This window comes from Penicillium argentinense, assembly GCF_028826775.1.
Source record: "Penicillium argentinense strain IBT 30761 chromosome Unknown utg000011l_segment0_segment0, whole genome shotgun sequence".
Classification (NCBI taxonomy): Eukaryota; Fungi; Ascomycota; class Eurotiomycetes; order Eurotiales; family Aspergillaceae; genus Penicillium; species Penicillium argentinense.
Window position 1 is genome coordinate 2780438 of NW_026622670.1, and position 27820 is coordinate 2808257.

Consider the following 27820-nt stretch of genomic DNA (forward strand, 5'->3'; position numbering starts at 1 on the left):
CTCATCGCCAGCGGGAATCTGTCTTATAAACCAGCTCTGTCACTGCAGACCGGTGCTCGTCTGCAGAATGTGGAGGCCCGGCATTACGCAGGCGGCGGGGGGCCGAGATCCACGTCGAAGGAGGCAGATATTGGCCAGCCCGGGGTCAGGGTGAGACATGATCTGGAGAAAGTCCACGATTGTTCGAGAGCCAAGAGAGAGCCCAGGGAGGCTAAGCTATCAGGGAGATGCCTTTGTCAGCGGAAGCGGAAGTTGCGGCGGTAGATCAGCTGCGGGCCTCAGGCGGCGTCGGCTCCCCGCAACAACCCCGTCGGGTACCGCACTCCTACTACATGATACAAGGTAATGTGCTTCTAGTGGGTACTACTAGCTACGTGCCAAATACAGGTCTAGACATTTTTACATTGGTTTAGAGTACCTTGAGGATTCAGTATGTAATGAATGAATTGACAAATCATACAACAGTCGTTGGATAGGACTTGCCTGCCGTCAGGTAAGTACACCAGAGAAAGCAGACGATCGATCTACAATTGACCTACTCCTCCGAAGTATTGTCGCCAGTTGAACAGTAAACAGTGTAGAGCCTGAGTAAAGATCGATGCTTGTGGGTATCTTGAAAAGAAAAAAGGAAAAGAAATAAAACAAAACTCCAACTGCCGTAGGTCACAATCGAAGTCTGAGCGGCAATGACCGAAATTTCGATAGTGTGGTGTTGGATAATGCGTGTGAGGTGAGCCGGAATAGATTTGTGTGAGGTGGAATAGGGGACATAGACCCGAGATAGCCCCGGAGAGAGACTGAGAAGTTTAGGTTCCAAGCAAAGATGGTTCGCACACGCAAGATGCAGAGAGAACCTACTCTTTCTAATAGTCACTTTGTTGAAAGGCATGCTGCAAGAGCTTCTGATTGATCTTGAAGGAAAGCCATAGCAAGAATTTCAAATCAACGGCGTAAGCCAGATCCGAGACGCCCACGTTCAGCGGGGAGAACGCGACACATTGCATTTCGAATAAAACTGACGGGACACGTGGAAATGTGGAACGAGGCTGTCGAGTTTGACGTGAGAATGAACGGGACTCGGGCCAGTACTTATACCCCAGACAAAGACAGGGCAGTCGGGTTTCTTTTTTCCCAAGCGCGCCCCTGAAACAAATGTCTTTGATATCGACGGAACGCTGCATTCCTCAGTGGACTGGGGTAAATCTCCGCGACTCGCGACAAGGATCCTGAACAACAGCCTCTGCGCCAATTCCTTGCCACTCGTGAAGTGGACGAGGTGCCTGTGTCAACGCCCCGCAGAGGAGGCCTAATGACAGCCCGCCACCATCATGTGAGATGAGGTACCTGGCACCCTCAGACCTTCTGGAATTGCACCTGGAACCGGGACCTGATCTAGTGCGGATACCTTTCGGCTATCTTCGGATTCTATGCGGTGATTTCTGTGCCAAAAATTCATCTCGCAAGGCCTGCATTAGCGTGCATTGGAAATTTGACGGCGACCCAAAATTGGTTTCGACCATCGAGTAGTTAGCTACCGTTGAAATAGTGATCTATCACATAATTGTTTTAATCAAATTCATGGCCGAGCACGTTTAATCATCCTCTGTCTCCACTGGAAATCTGTGGGGAGTGCCAGAAGGAAAGGCCGTTGAGAACCCCCACCCCCTGGCTTCCATGAACCTTCAACGTAGAACGTGTTTATGTTCATTTTAGAACAAAATTTTGGGCAGTATTGTAAAAATTGTTTTCTTAGGATATTAGGAATCGAATGTAAACATGTCCCAGTTGTTATCACATATCGTATTCAATCAGGCATCCACTAGATGCCAACTCTCGGGGTCTCTTGCCTAATTCAACCCCTGTGACCACGCAGCCATATTATCGCCGGTGGCGTTGGCGGCTACTTCATGAGGCAGCGTAAGCCACTTGGAACCTCCACGGCAATGACAAAACAGCAGTTTTCCTTCTTAGAAAAGTTCCTGGATGAGGCTAAATTCTCGATAAGCATCCACCGGCAATCCTGCAGCTCGTATGTAGACCAGGAAACAGCACATTTGAGAGAAAATCCATCAACAAAAGTAAAATTTACTTATCAGAGCCTAGACAAGAAAAATTCTACATTTTTTGACAAGCACTTAAACAATGAGCTGAGGACAATCCGATGAACGTTCTTCGTGAGGGTGGCAAGGATGTCCATTGTCGTCAATGGTACACAGGGCCGGATCAGAACAACGGGTTGCACCGATCTATTGATCTTTATCCGGGCTCCAGCATTATATTACTGGACGAAAACCTCACCGCAATATTGCCTCCCTCATTTCTGTAATAAGGCAAGCTATTGATCTGACGGGGCGAGTAAGTGGGCCGAAAATTACACCCAGTAAGAGCTGACTTGACACACATTATTTGATCCTAGTGCATACGGAAAATGCCAATATGCTAATAGCTCACATGTACCGTCGTGTCTTAATGATTCGCAGCTGCCTAGCGACTGGATTTATGAGCATCGCCCCTCGATATTATGTGAGTATAGTAATGGGCTGCGAACTCGTGGACAAGGCAACATTATGATCACGAAATTGCACCGAAGAGACATTTATCCGATTTTTGTATGTTTTGAGGTTAAAATAATACAGTAATAATCAAAGGAACAGAGCCACCAGCCAAGCACAGCCCGAAGGACCAGGGACAAGTGGAGCCAGCCACGCTCAACCTGGACACAGGCTACGAGAACCGTGAGTACGGACAAGAGATTCCTCCCCAATTGGGGTCAATTAGTGTGAGCTACGTACATTTGTATTGCCAGCACACCGTATTTAAGCCGATTTACCTTAGGCCTTCCCCACGTGGGCACTCATCGCTTAACCTCTTCTCGCCAGCATGAATCATCCCATATATTACATGTGGCTTTCCCCCAGTCGGCGAAAAGTACAAAGTGTTCCTTGAGCCCACTTTTTGGCATTTGATCTTTGAAGTATACAGAGCCTGATTGACACTGGCAGTTGCCAAACACTCCGAGACCTTTTATGTGCCTGCTATAAAGGCATGGTTCTCATTATGTTTCGGTCTCTGCAACGCCTCCTTTGCTTTTCCTTGCCTAAAGATCTCGACGGGACAGATTCAACATTCAACACCACAAAGAGCGTCATTCGCCTCACCTCACTCCGAAAGTCCACTACCTCGACCCATCGTCCAGCACCCGGGACACGAGAGCAAAATGCAGCAACGGCAACGGCACGCCCGGTTTCTCCCACGTACAGTACAACCAGCACCCGTAACTATACCCTCGCTTCAGATGCAGAGACCCTGGTCACCGCTGCCACTTCTGCAACCACTCAAACCTCCTCCTTGTCGCCCGAAGCGGTAGTCAGCCTAGACACCATTCCATCTTGGGATAACGGTACACCGTATATCCCGATGCTGCAGCCGGATGGCTCGTTGAGACCGCCACAAATAGCATTTGGTGGCTATGGCACCTTCGGGGGCCAGTTCGTTCCGGAATCTATCATGGGATTCCTTCACGAGCTGACCTCGGTCTTTGAAGCCGCCGTCTCAGACCCCTCCTTCTGGGCGGAGTACGCCACTTTCCAGCGCCCGCAGTATACGCCGTTGATGTTGGCCAGCAAACTAACAGATACCGCGAAGGGGGCCAATATCTGGCTCAAAAGAGAGGATCTGAATGATTACGGCAGCCACAAGGCCCGCAATGTCATCGGCCAGCTCCTGCTGGCACGTCGAATGGGCCGTACTGAAGTCGTCACTGACTGTGCGGCAGCCAAACATGGTAGCTTCACCGCGGCAATGTGTGCGCGTTTTGGGCTGCGATGCGTGATTATAATGGGCGAAGATGACGCACACGCGCAGGAAGAAGATGTCCTCGAGATGAAGATGCTCGGGGCAAAGATCCTGACCGCACGTACTCCTTCTGGCATGGGCTCGCTGCGTGCTGCAATCACCGAAGCACTACGCTATTCGGTCTGCAACTATGAGACCGTGTATTACCTGATGGGAGGCCCGGTGGGTCCTAGTCCCCTGCCAACCCTGACTCGCACGTTCCAGGCGCTCCTCGGTGAGGAGGTCGCAGTCCAGATGCACGAGGCAGCCGGGTGCCGGCCGGATGCTGTCGTCACCGCCGTTGGCAGTGGCTGCGGCGCGGTTGGACTCTTCAGGCCTTTTCTCGACTTATCTGGCATTCGCTTGGTCGGAGTGGAGGGTTCCCAGGCGGCTGCGTTGACCGAGGGCTCAATGGGTGTTCTCCAGGGTTCGCGAACGTTGATGCTTCAGAATGAAGACGGGCAGATCATCGACTCTCACTCAATCTCGCCAGACATGAACATTTCGACAGTGGGGCCCGAGGTGGCTCATTGGAAGAGCATTGGGCGGATTGAAATCCGGACGGCGACCGACGCGGACGCCCTGGACGGGTTCAAAAGTCTGCACCAGCACGAGGGGATCGTGTCTGGGCTGGACTCGAGTCACGCGGTAAATACGGCCATGGCCTTAGCGAGGGAGCTGGGGCCTGGCAAGAATGTGGTTCTGATGGTGACGGGGGCCGATGGCATTGGGATGCATGCGAGGTTGGATGTTTGACCTCCCCGCCGTGCCGCCTTGTCCAAGCTTGCCCTAATTTCCTGTCCTCATTTTCCCGGTCACTTTTTCCCTTTCTGGCCCCAGTTTCTTTTTGATATGCCTTGATTTGATGCTAGCGACTGTTTTAGAATACCCCCTCCTGCCTTCTATGTGATTCTCCAGTGTCTGGATTCGGGTCATACTTGTCCAGCCTGTCCACGTTGTCCTTTTGTACCATTAACTGTTTATATGCTCAATTCTCAGACTTACAAGTAGTACACTAGTGTATTTTGTGTGATACCTTCCAAGTCAAAAACCCATTTATATGTGATTTACAAGCGCCTGTGCGTTCCCTAGGCCTGTCTAATATGTAGATCGCCGAGGCTCTCCCCGATCTCGAGTAGTCACACTACACTGCGTTCGTACGACATGAAGTCTATAACTTGAGGGCCTCACAGCCAATCGATAGTTCCAAGATGCTGGATAGACAATAGTTTTTGTCCGGCGCTATTGAAACTTATTTCAACATAAGCGCTTTTTGCTTTTCTAGCGGTTCGTCAAGTCATTTGCAAGGTCGTCATGGAGACATGGTCCCTGGTGAAGTCTATGCAGATCCCAGGTAAATCAATCCTCATGCGTCACCGACATGTCCAGCACCTCCACTCGTCCGCGTCCGCGGGTTTCGTTGCCCACGAAGTCATTGAGCCCTTTGAACGCCCCCGGTTCCGCGAACCCGACAACCTCCCACTCGTCACCGCTTATTTCCTGTGATTCCACGGACTCGATGTAGTTGAGGATTTTGTCTTTCACCGTACTCGGCACCTTAGGAGCGGTTGCGGCCTCTGCATCAGAGCCACCGGCCTCAATATCGGAATCATCGCCGCCCTTGCCAGACTTCTTTGTCCCCTTCTTGTTCTTTTTATTGGTTTTCGGGTTGCCGGATGAGGTTTCTTTTTCCTTGCTAGAGGCAGCACTGGGTGCAGCCTTGACTGATTGCTTCAGAAGCGATACTGGACAGGTGACGCGGAGCCGCATTCGTGCACGCATGACCGGGATAGGCTGCCAGGCAATGAGCGCCTTCATAGCATCGAGCGCCTGACTTTTTGCGGACCGGGTGGCAGAAACACCAGTCCATAGCGGCTTCTTTGGCTGCGCTGGCTTCTCATCTCCTGCTCCACTTGCATCGCCTGCCGGCTGTTGCTGTTGTTGTTGGCCGCTTGCTGAGCTGAGTTGATCCAGCGCTTTGGAGATCATTCCCGATGTATACACTCGCTTGGTGTTCGGGTCGACTAAACGGCCCGACACAATATCCAATACTTCCTTCTCCACACGCTCCAGGATATCCTTTCGTTCGCGCTCACCAACTTGCACTTCGCCTTTGCGCAGGATTTCTTGGAGGATTTCGTCGCGGGGTGTATCGGCGCCGAAGGCCTTGTTGAGTTCTGCTGAAGGAGCCGTTTGGGCTTTTGACACGGACAAAAAGACTGTCGGGACTTGCAGGACATTGTCGAGGTCTTTTTCTGCGCCGGATCGGTATTCTAACAGTTTGTTTTTGTAGCAGGCTAGCTCGAATCGCTTCTTGCCTAATAACGGAAATAAAATTAGCTTGCTGTATATTGCAGCTGAACGGGCAGTCGACTGGCATATCGATATCCAATACATACCCTTTTTTAGCCGTACAATCGACACATTGGTAAACTTGATTTGGTTGGAAGGCTGGTTGATCGGCATGGTGTGATGACGCCGCTATGAAGCGGTCTTGCAGATCGTAGAGGGAAAAAATGAACCAACGCGAGACAGCAAGGGTATCTTTGGGTATCTCCAGGGCTGTTCACAGTGCAAGACGCGTCAAAACAAAACGATAAAAGACGATCGAAGCAATGACGCTATGTGGGATGTGCAGGTTTCGGCAGGTCCGTCGCGATGACTCAGCAATTTCCGATTTCAGCGAGATGGACCCGCAGGTCACCTGACTCCATTTGATTGGCTGCAACCCCCTCTATCGCGCGTGCCACCCGGTGCCGGTCTTGGCGCCATCCCAAGTTGCCGTCATCGCTCGCAAGGTTCCCTTCAATCCTCCGCATTCTCTCGATTCCAGGTCCTCCTGCATCGACCCCTAACGTCCATCTCTATCCCTCGGGTTTCCTGTGCCTGTACGTTGTTCCATCTCTCAGTGTCCAGGATTGATCCTCAATCTGCACCCGAGTGCTCCATGCTGAACGGTTACTGATAAGAACTGCCGCCTAGGCCCCAGGTACCCGCTTCCCCAAGCCATCCCATTAACAAGCTATCCATATCATCCTTTTTCCCTTCATTCTCTGTTGAGTCACAGCCAATATGAGAGTACTTCCCACCGTTATGCTCGTGGGAGCTGCTACGGCAGCCTCCCCGCCCCTGCAGCAGGTCATCGGCGCTCAGCGGGAGCAGGTGGAGGACTGGACCCAGCAGGGCTCCGACCTGTTCAAGCAGGGCCAGGATGCCTTTAAGCAGGGTTCCGAGTACCTCTCGAAGCCGCTGCAGAACCTCCATGACCAGTTTAAGTCTCTCTCCGGCGAGGCCCGCCAGCTCTGGGAGGAGGTAGCACACCATTTCCCCAACAGCATGGAGCAGGCCCCCATGCTTTCTCTGCCCAAGAAGCATAACCGCCGTCCTGATTCCCACTGGGACCATGTCGTCCGTGGAGAGGAGGTGCAAGGCCTCTGGGTCACCGGTACTGACGGTACCAAGGAACGTGAGATCGACGGCAAACTGGAGTCCTATGATCTCCGCGTCAAGAAGGTGGATCCTAGCTCTCTTGGCGTCGACCCCAATGTCACTCAGTACAGCGGTTATCTGGACGATAACGAGAACGACAAGCACCTTTTCTACTGTAAGTTACGCAACCCCGGTCCGAGTTAAACTTCTGGATTGGTTCTAATATCCACAAGGGTTCTTCGAGTCTCGCAACGACCCCAAGAATGACCCCGTTGTTCTCTGGCTGAACGGTGGTCCCGGCTGCTCCTCCCTGACCGGCCTGTTTATGGAGCTTGGTCCCAGCTCCATCAACAGCAAGATCAAGACTGTTTACAATGATTACTCGTGGAACTCCAATGCCTCGGTGATCTTCCTCGACCAGCCTGTCAACGTTGGTTATTCCTACAGCGGCGGTACCGTCAGCAACACTGTCGCTGCAGGCAAGGATGTCTATGCTCTCCTGTCCCTGTTCTTCAAGCAGTTCCCTCAGTACTCCAAGCAGGACTTCCACATCGCCGGCGAGTCCTATGCCGGTCACTATATTCCCGTCTTTGCCTCTGAGATTCTCTCACACAAGAAGCGCAACATCAACCTCAAGTCTGTCCTCATCGGTAACGGTCTGACTGACGGCCTGACTCAGTACGAGTACTACCGCCCCATGGCCTGTGGTGAAGGTGGTTACCCTGCTGTCCTGGACGAGAGCAGCTGCCGGTCCATGGACAACTCTTTGCCCCGCTGCCAGCAGATGATCGAGGCTTGCTACAACAGCGAGAGTGCCTGGGTCTGTGTCCCTGCCTCCATTTACTGCAACAACGCTCTGCTGGCTCCTTACCAGCGTACCGGCCAGAACGTCTATGATGTTCGTGGCAAGTGTGAGGACGAGTCCAACCTCTGCTACAAGGGCATGGGCTACGTCAGCGAGTACTTGAACCAAGCCAATGTGCGCGAAGCTCTTGGCGCCGAGGTTGACGGCTATGATTCCTGTAACTTTGACATCAACCGTAACTTCCTGTTCAACGGTGACTGGATGAAGCCCTATCACCGTCTGGTCCCTGGCATCCTTGAGCAGATCCCGGTCCTGATCTACGCCGGCGACGCTGACTTTATCTGCAACTGGCTCGGCAACAAGGCTTGGACCGAGGCGCTTGAGTGGCCCGGTCAGAAGGAGTATGCTGGCCTTAAACTGGAGGACCTTGTCATTGAACAGAACAAGCACACCGGCAAGAAGATCGGTCAGGTCAAGTCTCACGGCAACTTCACCTTCATGCGTCTTTACGGCGGTGGCCACATGGTCCCCATGGACCAGCCCGAGTCCAGCCTCGAATTCTTCAACCGCTGGTTGGGTGGAGAGTGGTTCTAAGAGCTCACTTTATCGCTGTAACTCTACTGCATTGATTGTCTTGTTTAATTTCGGGTGTCTTTTCTGGTTCGATTTTGCATACAAGATCTATCGCAAGGAGGGTTTTCAGGTCAGCAGGTTGTAGTATCGTGCCAACCTTTTGAGACAATGTTGCTCATGCCAAGTATATAGTGCCTAGGCATTTGAATCAACATCTTTCGGATACCCTTATCATGACATTATTGTAGAAGTGGACGTTACAATAGGTTTAATACCGATCGAATGATTACATGCGGTTACAATCAATATATACACCTAATGTTGATTCAGATTGAACATAAATTTGCCAACTGCCAGTGCTGGTGCTTACACACTGGATGTAGCTCTCAATCCGACCGAAGAACTTTGTGCTCTAGTGTGATAAGAGTAGGAAAAGGACCAGCCCCGAGTAACTGCCATAGGTTGTCGCCGCACTACTAACAGTGGGATCAAATATTGTTTAATGATGACCTGAAAGGCACACTGATGGGTGGGGTGGCATTAACCAGGGTTATGAAACCCAGACAAGGGGACTACAGTTGATAGGGCTAGCCTAGAACTACGCTGAACAAGCCGACCTTTCGAAGACGGCACCAGTCATGGCTCTGAAGGTACGCATGAGACAGTTCATTTTGAATTGGTATGATTCATTTTCAATTTTCAGGACTGGCACATCCAGTCCAGCGGGGAAAAGATCCCACGGATGCCCATAAAACACCGACAATAAAGGAATCCCTCCATAATCCCCCGTAAAACGACAACAATGGTTTAGCCCTTCTTCTTGCTGACACCGACGGTGCGGCCACGGCGACCAGTGGTCTTGGTGTGCTGGCCACGGACGCGAAGGCCCCAGTAGTGACGGAGACCGCGGTGGGAGCGGATCTTCTTGAGGCGCTCAAGGTCCTCACGGAGCTTGCTGTCCAGGCTGTTGGAGACGACCTGGAAGTCCTTGCCGTCGGTGATGTCACGCTGTCTGTTCAGGAACCACGTCGGGATCTTGTACTGGGTCGGGCTCTGGAGGATAGTGACGATACGCTCAAGCTCTTCGGTGGTCAGCTCACCAGCGCTGTAAAAAGAGAATTTGTCAGTATATCTGTGGGTTTGGTTTGATCAAGAATTCCCCAGGCACTCCTGCAACGTCTCAGAGTCGACTGAAAATTGCCCCCATAAATCATCCCGTCTTCGCACAATCATTTCGACAAAGCAAGGAGCCGTCCAAACAACGATTGTCGAATATCCCCAGCAACATATTTCCGTCCACTTTTATTTCGATATCTCCAAGACATTGCAGGTTGTGTGTAGGTGTATATTGTAAAGTCGAAACGTACCGCTTGCTCAGGTCGACATCGGCCTTCTTGCAGACAAGGTTGGAGTAGCGGCGACCAACACCCTTGATCTGGGTCAAGGCGTAGACGACCTTCTGCTTGCCATCAACGTTGGTGTTCAGAAGACGCAAGATGTACTGGAAGTTTGTCTTCTCGCCGGACACGAGCGCTGTTCGAGAAAGGTCGACACATTAGCCTGGGAAATTCTTGGTCGAAATTCACCGCGATTACACGGATTCGAGCCTCGTTGGAATGAGGCGATTTCGAATAACTCGTAGGGAGGCCAACGTACACATGATGGGCGATGGGCGCGATGAGCTCGCGATGGGTTGTCGACAGAGGGATGGAGGAGAGGAAGTCTCGAGCGACTTTGCTTCCGTTGTGGGATCGGGTAATTGGGACGCTAGCCTAAAATGGAATAGCCCAATAAAGGGCTCGCTTGATGAAGGCTAGACCATAAAGGGCTAGCAGATCAGGTGATACAAATCTCGGTGCAGATCACCTGACTGTACTGCTCAAATAACGTAGTTCCCAAGCGGGTGGGCCACCCAATGGTAATACCACCAAAAATTGTTCGCAGCGGTTACCGGTATTTTACTTGATCCTTCAACATCCTTCAAGTGGAGCAGGACCTGACTTTGATTGAATTCTCGATTTCATTTTTTGTCTTTCGGGAATTCCTTTGAGAATGGATCCATTAAGAAAGATGGATTTCCTTTTGGCTACTGTGGCTTTCTACCTGCAGGTTGAGACCTGTCACAGGTGAAGTTATTAGGTTCGCGCCTTACTCTCGTGACATCGAGGCCTTGCAACACGTCCAATCTAAGCATCAATCTGCTACTAGCCCGCCCAAACACTCAAATTACCGACTGCTGAATCTGATGATGACGAGAGAATTAATGCCTTACACAAAGTCGATTTTGCTCTTTCAAAAAGTGTTCATTCAGCATCGCCGCGATACGTTTAAATAATAGTGTAGCATTTCGCATCAAAGAGAACCGCCGAGGCTATGGTGAACAAAGCACAGAGGGTCATGACTTATATTCGAGACTAACATCTTGTCATTATCTGGGTCATGCCTTTTCGAGTACTTTCTTTGTCCTCGACCGTGTTGACCGGGAAGGTCCAGTTCACTCGAGGTTCAAGAGGAGCTGAAAACCCCAGCTGCCCCTCAGGGTCTCTCCTGAATGAAAGCATTCTTGAGTGCTCATTTACCAAGCGGAAGGACCCTGACAGTCCCATTACATCTGAATTTGGCACCGAAATCTGTCACAACCATGGCCGCCAGTTCCGCGGGCCGGCTGGTTATTCCACATGATTTTCCAAAGGCTGATGATTATGAAGTCCCATATGCGCCATCGCCGTTCTACGACATAACCATACTTGAAGATCCTCCCGATACCGCCAAAGTCATTCTGAATCGGACATGGCGCACGATATTCAACGATAGGGCCTTGAGCAGGGAGGTGTTGCGAACCCTGGTAAAACACCATTGTTGGGGCTTTGTATACTCCCAGGGAGGAAAAGAGGAAACCAAGGAGGTTCTTGTGAAAGCTCTGTTCAAGGTTTTCTACCATATGAAGCCAGAATACCGTCCTAGAACCTTTTCTGAGCTCTTTGATCTCAAACGCGATGCTGGACCACGTCTTTTGGGGTGGGACAAAAAGTATGCGTATGATCCGAGCCTACCGAGAGATTGGAGAACAGGGCATAGGAGCGAGGCACAGCGTCGGAAAATCACCCAATCTCGGTATGAGGAAAACGAGCGGAGGCCTTTGAATCTTCCAATGCCCGTTAGCATCCAGCATCCTAACCTGCCTCCTCTATTGCATCCTAACAGGAGATACAACCCGCCATACGTCCCGCCAAGGCCTGTACCGTTAATGGGTCCAACGCAAAATGAAATCCCCGCAAGCCATATCCGACAATTTCTCTTCCCACTTTACAGAAATCAGCTTCCAGATGACCCATGGGCTCCTCTGACCGATCCTTCCGGAAACCCCTTCGTGGTAGTGGGGGAGAATCCACCACATGCCGCGGATCCTTCACAACCAAGTACACATCCAGCACTAGCCGATGGCAACCCTCCCTCAGCACATTTCCCTCCTCTTCCCAAAATGAAACACTCTACTCAGCCCCAAGTGAGGGACGCAATGGTGAAGGCTCTGTTGAAACTCACGTACCACGAGCTCGAGCGAGACCCTAAGGCTCCGGCTCGTGGACCCGCTCCTACCCGAATTGCCAAACGTGAAGATGCCTGGGATACGGTTCAAGTAGGCCTGTATCCTGCTTATTCTCGGGTGATGGTGAATCCTACGTCGCTTCAATTGGACCCTATCTTGGGACATGAGTGCTTATACCGGGGTCGAGGCCCTGTGGGGTCCCCAGATTCTGCTGCCGTTGACACCGTCATTGTCATTGGCATGCTTACTGAAGTCGGCTGTACCCAGATTGACCGCGATGAGAACAGAGCTGATCTCTATGACGATGTTGAGAATTCCTTTATTGAGGCCACCAATATGAACTGGGATGTCCTGAGCCGCGAAATGTCCAAGGAGCTTCGCGATTCCTTCTTCCGACAACTACACCTGGCGTATCCTGCTCTTGGAATGGGTCAGGCCCTTCCTCCATGGGCTGTGTGGGCCAAGCTTACGAGGAATTTTGCGCAGTTTCAATACTTGTTTCAAGATCGCCAACATTACTGCGACTGTGAACACAGACCATACAACGATAGCCTCGACATGATCGGGACCTGCGTTCTGCCTCCCTGGAAGGACAGCGATCGAAATGGGGTCACTCCATCTGAGCTGATCGCCCGTAAATTCGGAATGGAATCTAAATTTGATTGCCCGATTTGCCAGGGATCTGTCGGGACTGGCCGCGTGGTTGAGCGGACGATGTTGCGGCTTCCGCCGAGGTTGGTGTTGACAATGCATGAGAACACTGCGCTTCGAGAACATACGAAAGAAGTCTCTTTTGAATTTCGAGATGAGAACAACAAGCTACAGACTGCCAAGTACCGGTGGCTTGGAGGTGTCTATTACCGTGAAGAGCGTTTACGAGTCTTTTGGAGCGAAACTCAGCGTGATGGAGCCGACCCTGCCACTTTGAGCGTCTACGACCCCCTCCTATTATCAGGGGTGATCATTGGATCCGTCCCTGCGGCAAGTCCTGAACGTGTTCCTCCGGAGTGGATACAGGAGACTCCTCCTTTCCTGATCTACGAGCGAGTTTTGGATCCTCCGCAGCCCCTGTTGGACCTGGTGGGGAAGCAAGTCACCCATATGATGAGGAATCTGACCCAGGGCAAGCCTGCTCTCGAGGGACACAAAGCCAACTGGGAGGATCCCAGGCCGCGCAGAGGCTTTACGAATCCACGGCTGCCAGTGTTTGGTGAAAGGCATTTCAATATTCAACGCCCCGACCCATCACTCCACCTCATGCTTGACCCACTTCGAGGCAATGTCACACAGAACCTCTTTTCTTTGATGACGGTGAATCCGCACCACCCGCTGATCCCAAATTTGTTTCAAGCCGTGGCCGGACAGCCTCTACCGCAAAATGTCCCGCCGGCGGCCCCCGAATACCCCTTGCCCCAGGCCGAGAATGTCTTTCCCTCTATGCTCACTGGGCCGGGTCAATTCTTTGATAACCCCCAGAAATGGGCACTCGGTCCACCAGAAGTGGAGCAGGAGATGGCCACCTGGGGCCCGACTGAGCTTCCCGACGTTCCAACAGCCGCACAGCAAGCGGCACTGGAACAGGCCGAGCGAGACCTGGCACAGACCCAGCGAGAGCAAGAGGAGCGGATGCAGGAGATGTGGACAGATTGGGTGAACTTTAGCCCGAGCCACTCCCCTGAGGCTCGTGGGGGAAAAGTTCAGGTTGCGATTGCGCGACGGCGGGATTCCGACATCCACATGACGGGCATGTCGGCAGATCCGAACTTTTACTGGAGCCGTCCCAGACTACACCCAACTGGAGTCGCGAAGAAGGAGACCGCACCCAAAGATCGTTCGACTCCAGCGAGCAGGGTTTGGAGAACAGAAACGGTCACAAGACCTGGCCGGCTTGAACCGACTATGCAACCTGCGCCATCGACATTACCTACAGACTATATGGAGTCGACACATTTCCGGCCTACGCAGCCTGGATCGTCTACACTTTCTCAAAATCCTCCCCAAAGCGCTGTTTCAGTCCAAAAGAGCGTTTCCCGGGATTCGGACGACGAGGTGGAGGATCAGAGGAACAAACCCCTACGACCCCTACGACGACCAGGGCCTTTGAGATAAGGAGTATGTGCCCGTGTTAGAATGGACTTATATACAGTGGTTTTATCGAAGAACGGCTGCTTGGTGTTGGACTCGCCCTTGTACTGGGTTCGTTTGAATTTGTGACTGATTTCTGTTTTGATTCTTGATCGAGGGCGTTCGTTCAAGTTATTGAGACTGTGGTAGGTGTTACTAGTAGTGTGCTTCTGCCTCTTGTGACCTTATGATTATTTTTCATTCTCCGCAACCCTAGCAATGCAACCTCGACCACACTAGTAATACATTCTAGTACATTCCGTAGGGTATAGTACGATATAGTACACAGTATAGCAGGGTAACCAAAACACGGGAATACCTGGCGGACCCCAATAGACCCACCAGTGTCCCAAGTTCTGAAGGCCCCGCCAATCAGCACCCAGCCATTAGACAGCGCGCGCGGGGATACCCGTCAGCGCGAGACCCCCCAGGTATTCCTGGTATTGCACGTATTCCGGGGTAACTGCACTTGTGTCACCTCCTGTCCCTCCCCGCATTTCATCGTCTTCCTTCCTCTTCCTTCTTTTATCCATCCTCCCCCTAAATCATCGGCCATCCCAGCCCTCCAGTCCCCGGCGATCAATCAGGATGCTGCTTCTCTGGTTCGGCGACACTAGCACTCCTCTACTGATTTCACATTTACTCCATCCAAACTGCTTTGGTTGCAGGGGAAAGGGGGTTGGTCAGGTATCGTTTATGGTCTATGATTTATTTACAGGTCTCAGACAAGCCTGGCTCTGTCATCCAGCCGGGACCCATCAAACACTCAAACAGAAAGGGGAATTATCAGATGCCAAACAAAGAACATAACAAAACAGAGATTTGACGCTCTACAGGCGTGCCCGTGGCTCACCCTTCTTGCTCGGACCGGTGGGTGTGCTGCTCTTCTTCGGGGCAGACACGTAACCGCCCAGCCGGTTGTCGGTGTTGGTGATGACGCCCTGCGCATCACGCTGTATGCCCAGCTCAATCAACTTCGCAAACACTTTCGCAAAGTGGTCGAAGAAGAGGTCCTTGTCCTCCGCATATCGCTGCACCCAAGGCGCGAACGATGGGTCTGTCTTGAGCGCCATATCGGTCGGCAGCATCATAAGAGGCTCCTCGTCCTCCTCGGCCTCCGGGTCCTCATATACAAATTGGGTCATGCCCGTCGCCAGCTTACGGGGCTTCCAGTCCAGCTGCAGCAACAGCTTGAAGAATGAGTTCGAGAAACGAGTTGGGTTGGTCACCCAAGGTCCCTCAAACCCACTCCGGTCGCCGTGACACCGACCGAGGTTGTGTCCGCCAGCCAATGCAACAATCTCTTGGTCGTTAAAGCCCATGCGGTAGAAGATGAATCGCAGGTGGTCGGCGCCCTGGGCACCGTCTGGCAATCGGCCTCGAGGGGGCACCTTGGAGTCATCCACCAAATCGGTCCGGCCGCCCTGCCAAGGGATCTCGGGGCCACCCATCTCTTTGATTGCGACTACGCCTGCCAGAGTCCACAGGTCTGAATATGTGATCCAGGGGTGCTTCTCCTTGATCGGCTCCAGGAATGCGCGACCGTGTTGCAAGCCTGCGTTGGCCGGGTCGCCACCCTCAGCTTCATAGCGCATGCCGGCACCGTTTGAGCCGCCAGTGTCGGATTCGAGGTCGTAAGTACCAGAGGAGTGCCTAATGACGCAGAACTTATTAGCAACCGTCCCGACAAACTAAAGATGGTCGGGAGCGAGTCCTCGCCGACCGAAACAACACAGCAACCCTACGCAACCAAGAAAGGAACCGAGATCAACTCACCATGCCAATCGTACGAACACCGGACCGGCACTTCCATCGTCATAGTCGGGCTTCTTGAGCTGGGCGACAATGTCCCTACGGACGGCCTCATAATCGCGGACGCTGCTCATTATTCTCGGCCGATAGAGTGGTCTGGGGTAGGTCGAGGTTTTCTTGAAGGTAATGAATGGTTTACGAACACGTCTTCACGTCAACGTCAACGTCCCAAACGATTTCGAGTTCACCAATAAAGGCAGAAGAGGAAAATAAGATGAAAAAAAGGGAGAGAACTGAGGAAAAAAGAAAGGGTCTTGAGTCTGGAGTCCTTCCACATGAAGGTCCAAAGGAAGTGGATCCCCCGACCGAATCAGCCTGCGTGTATTCAGCGGCCACAATGCCGAGGTCCCTCTCGGTGTTCGATAACCCGTCTATCAGCGTCCAGATTTGCTGCTGCGCACCCGTGCCAGTGCGGCGCATTTTCGGACAAGTGAAAGATTGCGAAAACTTCCGATTCTCGGCCTCTCTCGCCGAACGCAGAGTATGGAATTTCTGGAATGACTCTGGGGGTCTGGGGATAGCCCCGCGACGCGTGAACTGTTGTGGCGGATGAAGTCATTTACCCCATCAAATGCCGTCGGCGACGAGCGTGAATGCCTCGGAAGTTGGAAGCCGACCTCTCATCGTCCCGTGGCCGTGCCATTACCAACCGCGTCCCACGGCGTTCTTCGGGTCCACGGGTCCAGGTTCTCGGCCCGGATTTGACCTGTTCAAATTTTCCACAGTTCGAAATGCCCCCTTTTTGATTGCTCATCGATGATTTAGGATTCAAGTCACTTGTACAGAACGAGGCCTGATTGTGTCAAAAACGCCACCAATCCTGAGTCGAATAATGCACGACCAGCTGATTGATCGCTTCCGTAGTGAGAGGTAGTACTTGAGACAGGGTAATTCTTCATATTACAACCAATTGGATATTTCCAAATGTTTCGTCAAATCGCTGCGAATTCTATCAAGAGTCGCCGGGGTATTTGTGCAAATCTCACGAGGCTGCGGCGGAGCTATGCAATCCTCTTGCTGTGACCTCTATACTACTAGTGGTACCTCGGAGTAATATGAAAGAGGAAAAGTGTAGGCGAATGAGATGATCGAGAATAAAGGTTCGATCATCAATAAAAATCGTATATCTGTGGTAGGTACTGTCTTCCTGTACATTCTCAGCCGTAGATATATACCCTGCCAATTGCAGCAGGGCAGTAAGGTGCCTACTACGTCGTACGACTTGTAGTAGCTCCCAGTTGCTAATCACTCCATTCCCTGGCGTACTTGCGATGATTGTCAGGAAAAATACATCTCGTAGCACAACATCGATCCAGAAGATTCCACGCTTCCTGCTCTGCTGCCCCGTCGGTTGGCTGATTATTTTCCCTCTGTCGCTTCCTTCCAGATATCACGTTCGGTCGTCACCTGCGAGAGTCGCTGCTTCAACCCTCTTACCTCTTCCTTGGATTCCCTCAATTTTGACCTGTAGGCCAGTGCAAGCCGATTCGTTTCACAGACCAAAGACTTGTACTCTCGTTTTATCCATCGTCTCTCCTCCCGTAATCGCCTGATTCTTCTTTCGAGCCTTTTTTGTCTACTAGAATCCCTGTCGCAAATGACCCTCACCAACTCGTCGATTGAGGCAACGCTAGTTGGGTTGAGGATCCCTTGACTCAGCTGATGTGCTATGCTCGAGATTGTTGTTCTGATATCGTGGGCGATCGAGTGGAGGAGTTCGGTTTGCTCGTCTTTGGATAACGAAGCCACATTGGCGAGTCTTTCGGCGCAAGGAGTTTGGTTCTGGCCTGACATCTTGGGAGGGTCGGTGGCTTGAGAAGGGATCAATCACGCTCGTGGGAAATTCCGAGACCGAGGAAAGTGAAGCGAGGAGTGAGAGTTCCCAAGGTCGCTGGGTAAGCTACCTTACCTTTGCGCGCAGCCCTAGCAAGCGCTTATCAACAGATAAACTGCCTCAGAGAAGGGTGTAAGAAATAATAGGTGTAAAGAGAACGACAGCAATATTTTAACTACAAAAGGAGAAAATTATTCCAAGCTCCCGCATGTCTCACTCAGACTAAGAAGACGCTGTCCGAACCCGTGTTTCTTGAAGGCAAACATCATGCGACGGCAGGCGCTCCTTTCTTTATTCCGGGTTTCAGAGAGAAAGACAGGGCATGTTCAGAGGCAACCCCAGAGCCGAAAAAGCCATCCTGCTGTAGAGTTTTGGAGTCATGTTGGACTTTGAGTGTAGGATTTGAAATCCCGGCATCAATGCATTGCGTTTTACGTTAAGGTGGAGCTCTGCAACTTTGACAAGAACAAATACTAGAAATATCATTTACAGAGCAGCTACGATCGCGTCGCCGACCTCCTTGGTTCCGACATTTCCTCTCAGGTCGGGAGTTCGGACGCCTGAGTCCAGGACTTTTCGTACGGCATCCTCTACCTGCTTCGACTCGTCTTCCATGTTCAATGAGTAGCGGAACATCAAAGCAACGCAAAGAATCATCGCAACGGGGTTAGCAATGTTCTGGCCAGCAATTCTATCAGAGCAATTAGCAATGCCTTGAGAGCCTCCTTTTTGAAAATTTCGAGACTTACGTCGGCGCCGAACCATGCGTAGGCTCATACAGACCATATGGTCGCGTCTTCAACGCCTTGTCTCCCGGGAGACCATTCAGGCTGGCGCTGGGAAGCACCCCCAAGGTTCCGACGATTGAGCCCGCCTGGTCGGACAGCATGTCACCAAATGTATTATCTGCCAGGATGACTCCATTCAGCGACCGTGGGTTGGTTGCCATGATCAAGGAGGCTGAGTCGGCCAGCTGGTGAACCAGCTTCACCTGTGGATACTCCGTCGTGATGGTCTTTTCCACGACACGGCGCCAGAGACGAGAAGAGGCAAGAACATTGGCTTTGTCCAGAGAGATGACAGGCCAGGGCGGGTCATGACGCAGAGCCACCTCTGCCGACAGACGGGCGACTCGCTGGATCTCCTCTTCGGAGTATCCCCATTCATCCATAGCTGGCAGTTGTGTGGTCAGCGAGACCAGAAGGCCGAAAGAACGGGGGTGAACAGGCTCACATACCATATGCGGGATCCTCCACCTTGCGTCCAAAATAAGCACCGCCGCAGTTCTCTCGCACGACGACGAAGTCCACGCCCTCGATGATCTCCTCTCGGAAAGGACTGAACTCCTTTGCGATAGATGAGCTCGGTGAAGTCGACGAGCACGGCCGCAGATTGGCATAGATGTCCATTGCTTTCCGAAGCTGGAGCAGCCCACCCTCCGGGCCATCAAGTCCACGTCGAATCCCATCCCATTTCGGACCACCGACGGCAGCGAACAGGACTGCGTCTGAATCCAGCGCCGCCTGCTTGACCTCTTCGGTAATCGACTTGCCCGTGGCATCGATGCTGCAACCCCCGATGAGTTCTTGTCGAAGCTGAAACTTGCGCTGCGGAGTTTCGAAGGCCTTCAGGACCTTGACGGCCTCAGTCATGACCTCTGGTCCAATACCATCGCCGGGGAGGACAAGGATATTAAAGGTTTGGGACATTCTTGCAGCTACGCGAGGTAGGTGAGTCGATCTAATGATACTAGAATGTATTCCGTGATAATGTTCGAAATCGTATCAATCAATCAATGTGATTTGATGCTTGTTGCGATGTGAAGTTTGTCTATACCCCACAGATACTTCCGCGACCACAGTATATATGGCTTTCCTGTATCGGCGATTCGGTTTTCACCCCGATTGACTTGATGCGGGGTTGGATCATCTCGGGCCTTTTCCGATCTCGCGACTTCCGATATAGGAGCCTTTTGAAGAGCCTCGATATTTATGATTTGCATGCTAAGGACCCTTTTCTGTATCGTTGAAGATGGACATCTTTCGTAACTTCATTGAGGGCCTCGGGTACTACTGGCAGTAAGTATATGGGTCAGTATCAGGCACAAAGGCATCAATTTGATGGAGGATCTAGGGCTAGCCCTACGTGGATGACACTGGGGGTTTAGACAATCGAAAGCACAAGGGTATTGATTAATGCACTGGAACTTATCTTACTGGCTATATTCGTTCTATCTGATAATTGGTACATTTTTCGTGTCGAATGCACCATAACTAGCCCGCCCGGCTCCGAGCACACTAAATTCATGGATGTACATCTTCAACCCATCAACACCACGTGCTTCTAGTACATTTCAGTCATTCACAAATCCACTACTTTTCCAACTATAGTTCAGTAGTAGTCTTCTAGTATTCTTCTCGCAGCCCAAACTTCTAAGGTTCGGCGGCTTAATAATGTTAAGGAGCACCTAACTAATTCCATCAGCTTCGGCCCGCCGCCTTCTTGGGCGAGCCCCCTCGTGTTTGCACTGTTTGCACAACGATATTTCGGTCCCCCGCAAAAAAGTCCGATGAAAACTGAACTCTTTCTGAACAGCATTTTGCCTCGATTTCAACATGTCGAGGATCGAAGAGCTTCCAGACGACTTCGATGAGTCGCTCAACCTCAACGAGGTTCCTCCCCAGGGCCCGCCGGACCTGCCCCAGCCCGGCTTTGATGCGTTCGCTGCCTCCAACGACGATGTGCCCTTCCCTATCAACGAGGAGAAGTTGAAGGAAATGGAGAATGACCCCTCCGTGCCCAAAATGCCCCCGGCCATGGCCTCGGTCAAGTCGCATTCCAAAGAGGAGCTGCTCGACATGATGAACAAGACGCCGCTGTTCATGACGGATATCGAGAAAGCAGGTGATGAGAGTATGTTTTAGCTCTTCCTCTCTTGATCTTGCGGCAGAAAGCTAACATTTGCTCTTTTGGTAGATGGCGAAAATATTCTTCTGGATGCTATAACCGCAATGCAGAACGAGGGTACCCGTGGCGAGGTTGCGCAGAGCTTCAAGGAGCAGGGCAATGAGGCCGTCTCCGAACTCCGCTGGATCGATGCCAAGGAACATTACACGAAGAGTATTGCCGTGATTAACGCCAAAGAAGATAAGTGGGAAAAGCCCGAAGACTTGGCAGCGGAGAAGAAGCTTCTTCGGCAGATGGAGGAACTGTCACACATCAACCGAGCACTGTGCAATCTCGAGCTCGGTACGTTCTATATTTCTCCAATTTTTCCGGCCTTTGCTCATACATCATTTCACCTACAGGTAATTACCGATCTTGCACTACAGACTGCGCTGCTACAATCAAGCTCAACCCCAAAAATGTCAAGGCCTACTACCGCTCATCGATGGCACTGTTGAAGTTAGACAAGGTCGACGAAGCAGAAGACGCAGCCAGTCGCGGTCTTACTGTCGATCCTGAGAACAAGGCTCTCCAAACGGCCGCGAAAAAGATTGCTGAGCGCAAGGCGGCCAAGGAGCGCGTCATCGCTAGAAAGAAGGCCGAGGAAGAACTCGCTCGCAAGCAGAACCTGGTGCTCAGCACTGCCCTGCGCGCCCGTCAAATTCGAACTCGCAAGACTGAGCAGCCACCCGACATGGAAGATTCTCAGATCCGACTGATTCCTGACCCTCTTTCACCAGAGAGCACCGTTGAGTTCCCGGCTGTTCTCCTGTACCCCATGGATGCTCAGTCCGACTTCATCAAGGGCTTCTCGGAGATGCACTCGATTGCTGATCACCTGGATTATATTTTCCCTCTGCCGTGGGACACCAAGAAGGAGTACTCGATGCAAAATGTGGAATGCTTCATGCAGACCGTGACCGGGGGTCTAATCAAGGCCGGTAAGAAGGTGCCCTTGCTGCAAATTCTTTCTGGTGGAAAGGTCGAGGTGGTGGATCAGCTGGTTCGGATCTTTGTTGTGCCCAACTCTAAGACTGGTGCTTTCATTGCGGAGATGAAGGCTCGGAAGGAGGGTTGAAGATGCGTACTGTGATATTTTTATCTAGCGCTGATTGCATCCTTAATATCCTGACTCATCACCACTCGGCAACCTGCCCAATGGATAGCCGGATCTTCCATTGACCGACCGAACAAAATATCAGGTCCTGGGTCACCCAATATTATCTGGGACTGGGTTGCACTGAGCTCGATACCACAAAGCAGGTGGGTGAGACATGAAGAGCAGTGTGTGCCGAACGAAGCTTAACGATACCCCTGCAAAATTGCATATTATGTACATACTGAGTATCAAGACCTTCATTGGGGAGAAATTATTATTCCAAATATTCAAAACCAGAAAATCAAAGCCTTCCCCCTGACGTCGGAAACCATCTTTATGTTGTTTTGTCCATCTGTGCTTCCGAACGGCCGAGTTGAGGTCACGTCCTTTCTGAACATTCACAAGTGTTGTGTCAATACCTTGGTCTGGCCGATGTTTGTCAGGCTTGGCTACACTGGGACCTTTAGAAGGATACATTCAGCCGACAAATCAACGCTGTCGACATGGGGTAGGTGCGCTAGGCTAAATGGTAGCCTCCTTTCTTATTCTTCGTCGTCCCGGAGATGCCACCACGAACTGCAGAAGTCGGAGATCAGCAGGGTTTTCAGTTTTGCCGGACGAACCAACGGTGGACCTTCTCGGTATTTATCCGGCCCTGACATATTTTGGCTGTACGGGCTCTCGATCGTGACGAATGCGGGGGATCAACGAGGGGAAATTCTTCAGAGGTTGTTTTGCCGGAGACGGAGTTTGCGCCGTCTCTCCCGTGGCTTGATCACGCTGCTTCGCTACACTTACAAGATAATTGTACTGAGGATATTTCCGACACCAGATGATAAAGCAAAACATCTCTTCAAGCCACTGTGTGCGTAGCTCTCTACCATCGAAGCGTTAATTCAGGAAATCCTCGATCAAAGCTGCTCCACCGTCTTAATCTACATCTGAAACGTTCGCGGCGTGAGAACTCCGACAGCCACAAATACAGAGAACTTGCCATAGCGCCGAGGCTGCATGTTACAATTTTGTTTTCTTCGGCCTAGCCGCGACCACTACGCCACGGGCTATCGGTCCGGATGGAGCAGATGGGCATGGGAGTTCTAGCGCCGGAAGAACACCTTTCTTCGGACTCTCTGTCGACCTACTATAAATTAGCTGAGGCCCCGAATGGGGGATTTTCCTTATTACGCAAGTCATTCTTGTCTCATCTCAATTCTTCCGAATAATCATCAAATTTTTTAGCAATGGTTCAGCTGTCCCGTGGGGCATTGGCACTGGCGGCCAGCATCCTACCGCAGTTGTATGTGCACTACGCTCCTATGATTCTTTTCACGAATAGACTAACGCGGGAAAATGAACAGTGTAAATGGAGCTGGTCTCAACACTGCTGCTGTCGCCAAAGGACAACTCTACTTTGGAACCGCCACAGATAACCCCGAGTTGACGGACACTTCGTACGTGACGCAACTCAGCAATACCGATGACTTTGGACAACTTACACCTGGAAACTCACAGAAGGTCAGCTATTGGCAGCAATTGAATTATCTTGAAAAAAATAAAAAATAAAAAATAAAAAAATAAAAAACTGACAAAGATCAATTTCTAGTGGGATACGATCGAGCCGTCCCAAAACACGTTTTCCTACACCAAGGGAGATGCCATCGCTAACCTCGCCGAGGCCAATGGCCAGAAACTTCGCTGCCACAACTTGGTGTGGCACAGTCAATTGCCAAGCTGGGGTAAGATCATGATATTCCTGTTGTCATAAAAATGGTACTATATCTAACCGTAATCTAGTCAGCAGCGGCACTTGGACGAACGCGACTTTGCTCGCAGCAATGAAGAACCATATCACCAACGTGGTGACCCACTACAAAGGAAGATGCTACGCGTGGGATGTGGTCAATGAGGGTACGAGCTTTTCTCAACTCTGAAAAATCCCCAGTGTGAAGCTAATTAAATAGCTCTGAATGAGGACGGCTCCTATCGCGAGAGCATCTGGTACACCACAATCGGCCCGGCTTACATTCCCATTGCCTTTGCGACAGCCGCCGCCGCCGATCCCGACGTGAAGCTCTATTACAACGACTACAACATCGAGTACTCCGGATCCAAAGCCACGGGTGCGCAGAATATTGTCAAGCTGATTCAGTCGTATGGGGCCAAGATCGACGGTGTCGGTCTGCAGGCTCATTTCATCGTTGGCAGCACACCGAGTCAGAGTGCGCAGGCTAGCACGATGGCCGGATACACCAACCTGGGCGTGGAGGTGGCCATTACGGAGCTGGATATCCGCATGACACTCCCCTCGACCGATGCCCTGCTCGCTCAGCAGAAGACAGACTATTCCAACACTGTCGCAGCATGTTTGGCGACCAAGGGCTGCGTCGGAGTCACCATCTGGGATTGGACGGACAAGTACTCCTGGGTTCCGAATACATTCTCCGGACAGGGTGCTGCTTGTCCCTGGGACGAGAATTATGCGAAGAAGCCGGCCTACACGGGAATTTTGACTGCTTTGGGCGGTACGGCAATAGCCACGACGACGACGACGACTCGCTCCAGCACGTCCTCGACCTCGACTACGACCAGCGGCAGTACTGCGACGGGTGTCGCCCAGCATTGGGCTCAGTGTGGTGGAAGCGGATGGACGGGGGCAACCACCTGTGTGAGTGGGTATACCTGCACGTATTTCAACGACTATTACTCGCAGTGTCTGTGAGCGGGTCAAGGGTGCAGTCCGTGAGGGGATGGACGGAGAATTTCCCCCTGACGAAGTATATCTCAACAGCTCTTGACATATTTAACTCTGGCTCGTGTATTTCGTGTATCTCGTATATCTCGTATATCTGCTCCACCCTTTGAAACGTATGTTGTCTAATGACTTCACGCTCATGTCACTTCGAAGAAAAGAAGAGAAAAATGCGCCTGCTTCAAGCTCCAGGAAGTACAAAAGTAACAAGATCACCGAAGTGCTGTCGCACTCAATCGAACGCTTTGGAGAAAGGAAACTCGTCATCGTGGCCAGTGTCAGCAAACACTGGGGCAGTTGGGTTTCAACTGTCAAAATAGTAGGGGAATTCGCATTGCTCCATGGGCTCCCTGAAGGGTTCGGGTATCGGGTGTCCGGGTAGGATATTTGAAGGTGGGAAGCCCTGCGCATCATCGCAGGACCCCGTCAGGAATGGCTGTGAACCCACGAATATAGGAGAGTAATATCCGACCGCATTGGGGCTCAGTGCAGTTGAAGCGTCCAGCTCAGAATCTTGCCGTTTTCTCTTCACCTGTGGTGGAATGGACACGCGAGTATGATCATACCCGGGGTGAATCGGGAGGTCTTGGTGTATCTGCCGGGAGGGACTAGGAGTAGGCTGGGGATTGGACACGACGTCTCCGCCAGGTACGAAGATAGGTTGTGGGGGGTTCGCTCTTGTTGGGCCACTGCGGATGAACGGGGTCTCGGTCTTCGGTTCTGGGCTGGGGTTTTCCTCGATTGATTTTGGGCTTTGGATTCGTTCGCCTCGGTTGACAAGGGCTTCAGCTGCATCGGGGAGGTTTGAGCGCGAAATCGACACCATGGTTTTTCCGTCTGCGACCTGTCAGCCTCGCTGGCTTTCGAGCAGGGGAGGCCACATCATCTGACATACCGGTGATTCCTTCCAAGAATTTCTCTTCCTCCTCTCTGACCTGGTAGACCTCGTCCAGTATCTCCAACCGTTCCACCGGTAGGATCTGTCGACGGATCGGTTGGTCTGCTGCTTTGAGTCGCTGAGCAGTGATACCGTAGCTGGTTCGCAGCTCGCAGAGAATGTGAACGAGAAGCCTAATGCGCTCTGGTGTTCTTGTCAGCAGTCTTTTCATCGTCATTGCGAAACTTTGAACGCATTTAAGTCGCACAAAAAAAAAAAAAAGGAAAAAAAGTAGAGCAAGTGGTTCCTTACCGGATTTTGGAAGATGGTCAGGTTCTCGGTGGCTCACTCCAGTCGGCCACCACGGTGGTTTGGTCTCGTCAGGCTCTAATTGCTGCGTCTTCCCCGATATGATCTTGCGCCCGTTGTAGGGGAAATTGACCTGCTTGCGCGGTTCGACCAATTTGACGTACGCCTTGGCCAAGACACGACAGTTGGTCTGCTGCAGGTTTTGGAAGATCTTCTCGTAGTACCGACGTAGGAACTCACTGTCCCGGACCGAGATGAATGCTTTCTGATTGCTTCTCATATTCGGCTTGCCATCCCCCAGTCCTCGTTGCTGGGTTGACCTCTGGTTCTGGCCCGACCAGCGAGGCCACGGCCCCGGTCCTTGTGGTGCTGACCACATAGTCGGCTGCATTGACGGCGCCAGCGTTGGCGTTACTGGGATTTGTGCATCGCCCTCGAGGGCTCTCCTGTCCACACTCGGCCGTGCATGGCCAGTTTGTGTCTGTATCGGGATTGGGGTCTGTCCACTGGTGATCTGATGGGGTATTGGCGGAGCGCCCAGCTCGACTACAGGGGAATCAGCGTCTCTCCCGCCCGTCATGACTGCTGACCGGGGTATGTGACACTTACATGGAGAATGTGACGGCGCAGCACCTCTCGAGCGAGCCACCGCTCGCAGGAACTCATCTGTGACGCGCGGGGACAGAATGGTCTCGCGACTGTTGGCGATGGACAGGGACGATTCTTGACGGAGGTTGCCCTCCCGGTCAATGTAAATCAGGGCAAAATGGGGGAACGCCATGTCCTCTGGCAAATCCTGCTGGTTTTGCATCGACATACTGTCTGGAATCTGCAGAGATTGAAACGATCAGTCCTGGGGAAGGATTGGCCTCGAGGTCGAATGGGCGAGAGAACTGGGCACGAAGACGATACCGTGGAGCACAGGCAGATCGATGAGGGGTTAAAATCGATTTTGCTCGGGCACATAGCCGAAATGGCGGGATTCCAGGAGGAAAAGGGGAGCGAGAAGGATGGCTTGCAGCCAGAAATCATCTCTGGAGGATTGGCCAGTTGCGCGACATTGGGGAGCGAAGAGAAGGCCTGGGGACGGTCCCACCAGGCACAGGGAGCCGGAGATTTATAGAGAATCACCTCAGCCACGAGGAGGGGGTACTTCTGTGGCGCAAGGCCTGCTGCTGCGACTTCTGCGACTGTTCGTGTGGAGAACACTCGAGCTGCGCGACCAGGCACGGACTGGAGACTGGAGGAGACTGGATGCTCGACCCCGAAGTTGGGCCGCTAAGCACACGCACGACGGTTTCGCCGGCAGTGGTGTCCTTGCCGTTAGTCCCACTGCCTGCAGCCGACTTCCAGAGGCGCTGCAGAAGCATCTATACGCATCCTCCCCGTCCTCCCTACCGGAATTGATCGCAATCTCATGGCGTTCTGGTGTCTAGAGAGGCATTTCCACAAGCCGAGGGCATCAAGCGTCTCGGTGATCCTGCTACGACCAAAAAAGGGTGGGTATAGGATCCAGGGCACCACACCTCATTGGGGACCGACAAACTGGTCGGAGTCAACTAGATCCTCGCTCTGCTCCGGGACGCGAAGCAAAGGCCCAGCCCTGAAGCAAGGTTGGCCCGACGCCAATTGAATTACGACTTTCTAATTCTGGCGGGATTTGGTATGCAGATCAGAGGATGGCCGTCACAAAAGTACGCATCACCCTGATGTGCTCTATCCAGTCCTATGCCCTTCTAGTTTGAGCCTCGTGCATGAGCATGGGAGGCTCCTGGAAACGCCCTCGCGCCGGTCCCCTTCGAGTGGCATGCGAACCACTTGACATCTTCCCCAGGTTGACGACTCAGCCGTGAATTACCAGTATCATGCATGCAAGATGGAC

At 52.0% G+C, this 27820-nt stretch overlaps 10 protein-coding genes across 10 annotated transcripts; 5 read left to right on the top strand and 5 right to left on the bottom strand.

The window, feature by feature from the left end:
• Positions 1-3057: 3057 nt before the first annotated feature.
• N7532_012053 (tryptophan synthase) lies at positions 3058-4590 on the top strand (the record flags this gene model as incomplete). Its single annotated transcript, XM_056624544.1, has 1 exon — positions 3058-4590. One exon carries the CDS (start codon positions 3058-3060, stop codon positions 4588-4590), a length of 1533 nt encoding a protein of 510 aa, XP_056469532.1.
• Positions 4591-5193: 603 nt separating this feature from the next.
• Positions 5194-6300, bottom strand: N7532_012054 (guanine nucleotide exchange factor SDO1; the record flags this gene model as incomplete). The annotated part of the gene is made up of 2 exons (XM_056624545.1): positions 5194-6152; positions 6234-6300. 2 exons carry the CDS (start codon positions 6298-6300, stop codon positions 5194-5196), a joined length of 1026 nt encoding a protein of 341 aa, XP_056469533.1.
• Positions 6301-6906: 606 nt separating this feature from the next.
• On the top strand, positions 6907-8662 carry cp3 (carboxypeptidase C PRC1; the record flags this gene model as incomplete). The annotated part of the gene is made up of 2 exons (XM_056624546.1): positions 6907-7438; positions 7497-8662. The coding sequence occupies 2 exons, from the start codon at positions 6907-6909 to the stop codon at positions 8660-8662; spliced, it is 1698 nt and encodes a 565-aa protein (XP_056469534.1).
• Positions 8663-9448: 786 nt separating this feature from the next.
• N7532_012056 (40S ribosomal protein uS13) lies at positions 9449-10301 on the bottom strand (the record flags this gene model as incomplete). Its single annotated transcript, XM_056624547.1, has 3 exons — positions 9449-9746; positions 10009-10174; positions 10298-10301. 3 exons carry the CDS (start codon positions 10299-10301, stop codon positions 9449-9451), a joined length of 468 nt encoding a protein of 155 aa, XP_056469535.1.
• A 981-nt stretch (positions 10302-11282) lies between these two features.
• On the top strand, positions 11283-14297 carry N7532_012057 (uncharacterized protein; the record flags this gene model as incomplete). Its single annotated transcript, XM_056624548.1, has 1 exon — positions 11283-14297. The coding sequence occupies one exon, from the start codon at positions 11283-11285 to the stop codon at positions 14295-14297; it is 3015 nt and encodes a 1004-aa protein (XP_056469536.1).
• An 845-nt stretch (positions 14298-15142) lies between these two features.
• On the bottom strand, positions 15143-16198 carry N7532_012058 (peroxidase; the record flags this gene model as incomplete). Its single annotated transcript, XM_056624549.1, has 2 exons — positions 15143-15965; positions 16089-16198. The coding sequence occupies 2 exons, from the start codon at positions 16196-16198 to the stop codon at positions 15143-15145; spliced, it is 933 nt and encodes a 310-aa protein (XP_056469537.1).
• Positions 16199-18444: 2246 nt separating this feature from the next.
• N7532_012059 (3-isopropylmalate dehydrogenase) lies at positions 18445-19667 on the bottom strand (the record flags this gene model as incomplete). The annotated part of the gene is made up of 3 exons (XM_056624550.1): positions 18445-18649; positions 18708-19131; positions 19196-19667. 3 exons carry the CDS (start codon positions 19665-19667, stop codon positions 18445-18447), a joined length of 1101 nt encoding a protein of 366 aa, XP_056469538.1.
• A 906-nt stretch (positions 19668-20573) lies between these two features.
• N7532_012060 (HSP70/90 family co-chaperone CNS1) lies at positions 20574-21982 on the top strand (the record flags this gene model as incomplete). Its single annotated transcript, XM_056624551.1, has 3 exons — positions 20574-20871; positions 20935-21207; positions 21267-21982. The coding sequence occupies 3 exons, from the start codon at positions 20574-20576 to the stop codon at positions 21980-21982; spliced, it is 1287 nt and encodes a 428-aa protein (XP_056469539.1).
• A 1262-nt stretch (positions 21983-23244) lies between these two features.
• On the top strand, positions 23245-24722 carry N7532_012061 (putative endo-1,4-beta-xylanase; the record flags this gene model as incomplete). The annotated part of the gene is made up of 5 exons (XM_056624552.1): positions 23245-23300; positions 23362-23518; positions 23607-23739; positions 23798-23911; positions 23965-24722. 5 exons carry the CDS (start codon positions 23245-23247, stop codon positions 24720-24722), a joined length of 1218 nt encoding a protein of 405 aa, XP_056469540.1.
• A 334-nt stretch (positions 24723-25056) lies between these two features.
• On the bottom strand, positions 25057-26755 carry N7532_012062 (DUF2841 domain-containing protein; the record flags this gene model as incomplete). Its single annotated transcript, XM_056624553.1, has 3 exons — positions 25057-25589; positions 25648-25833; positions 25942-26755. 3 exons carry the CDS (start codon positions 26753-26755, stop codon positions 25057-25059), a joined length of 1533 nt encoding a protein of 510 aa, XP_056469541.1.
• Between the last annotated feature and the right edge of the window lie 1065 nt (positions 26756-27820).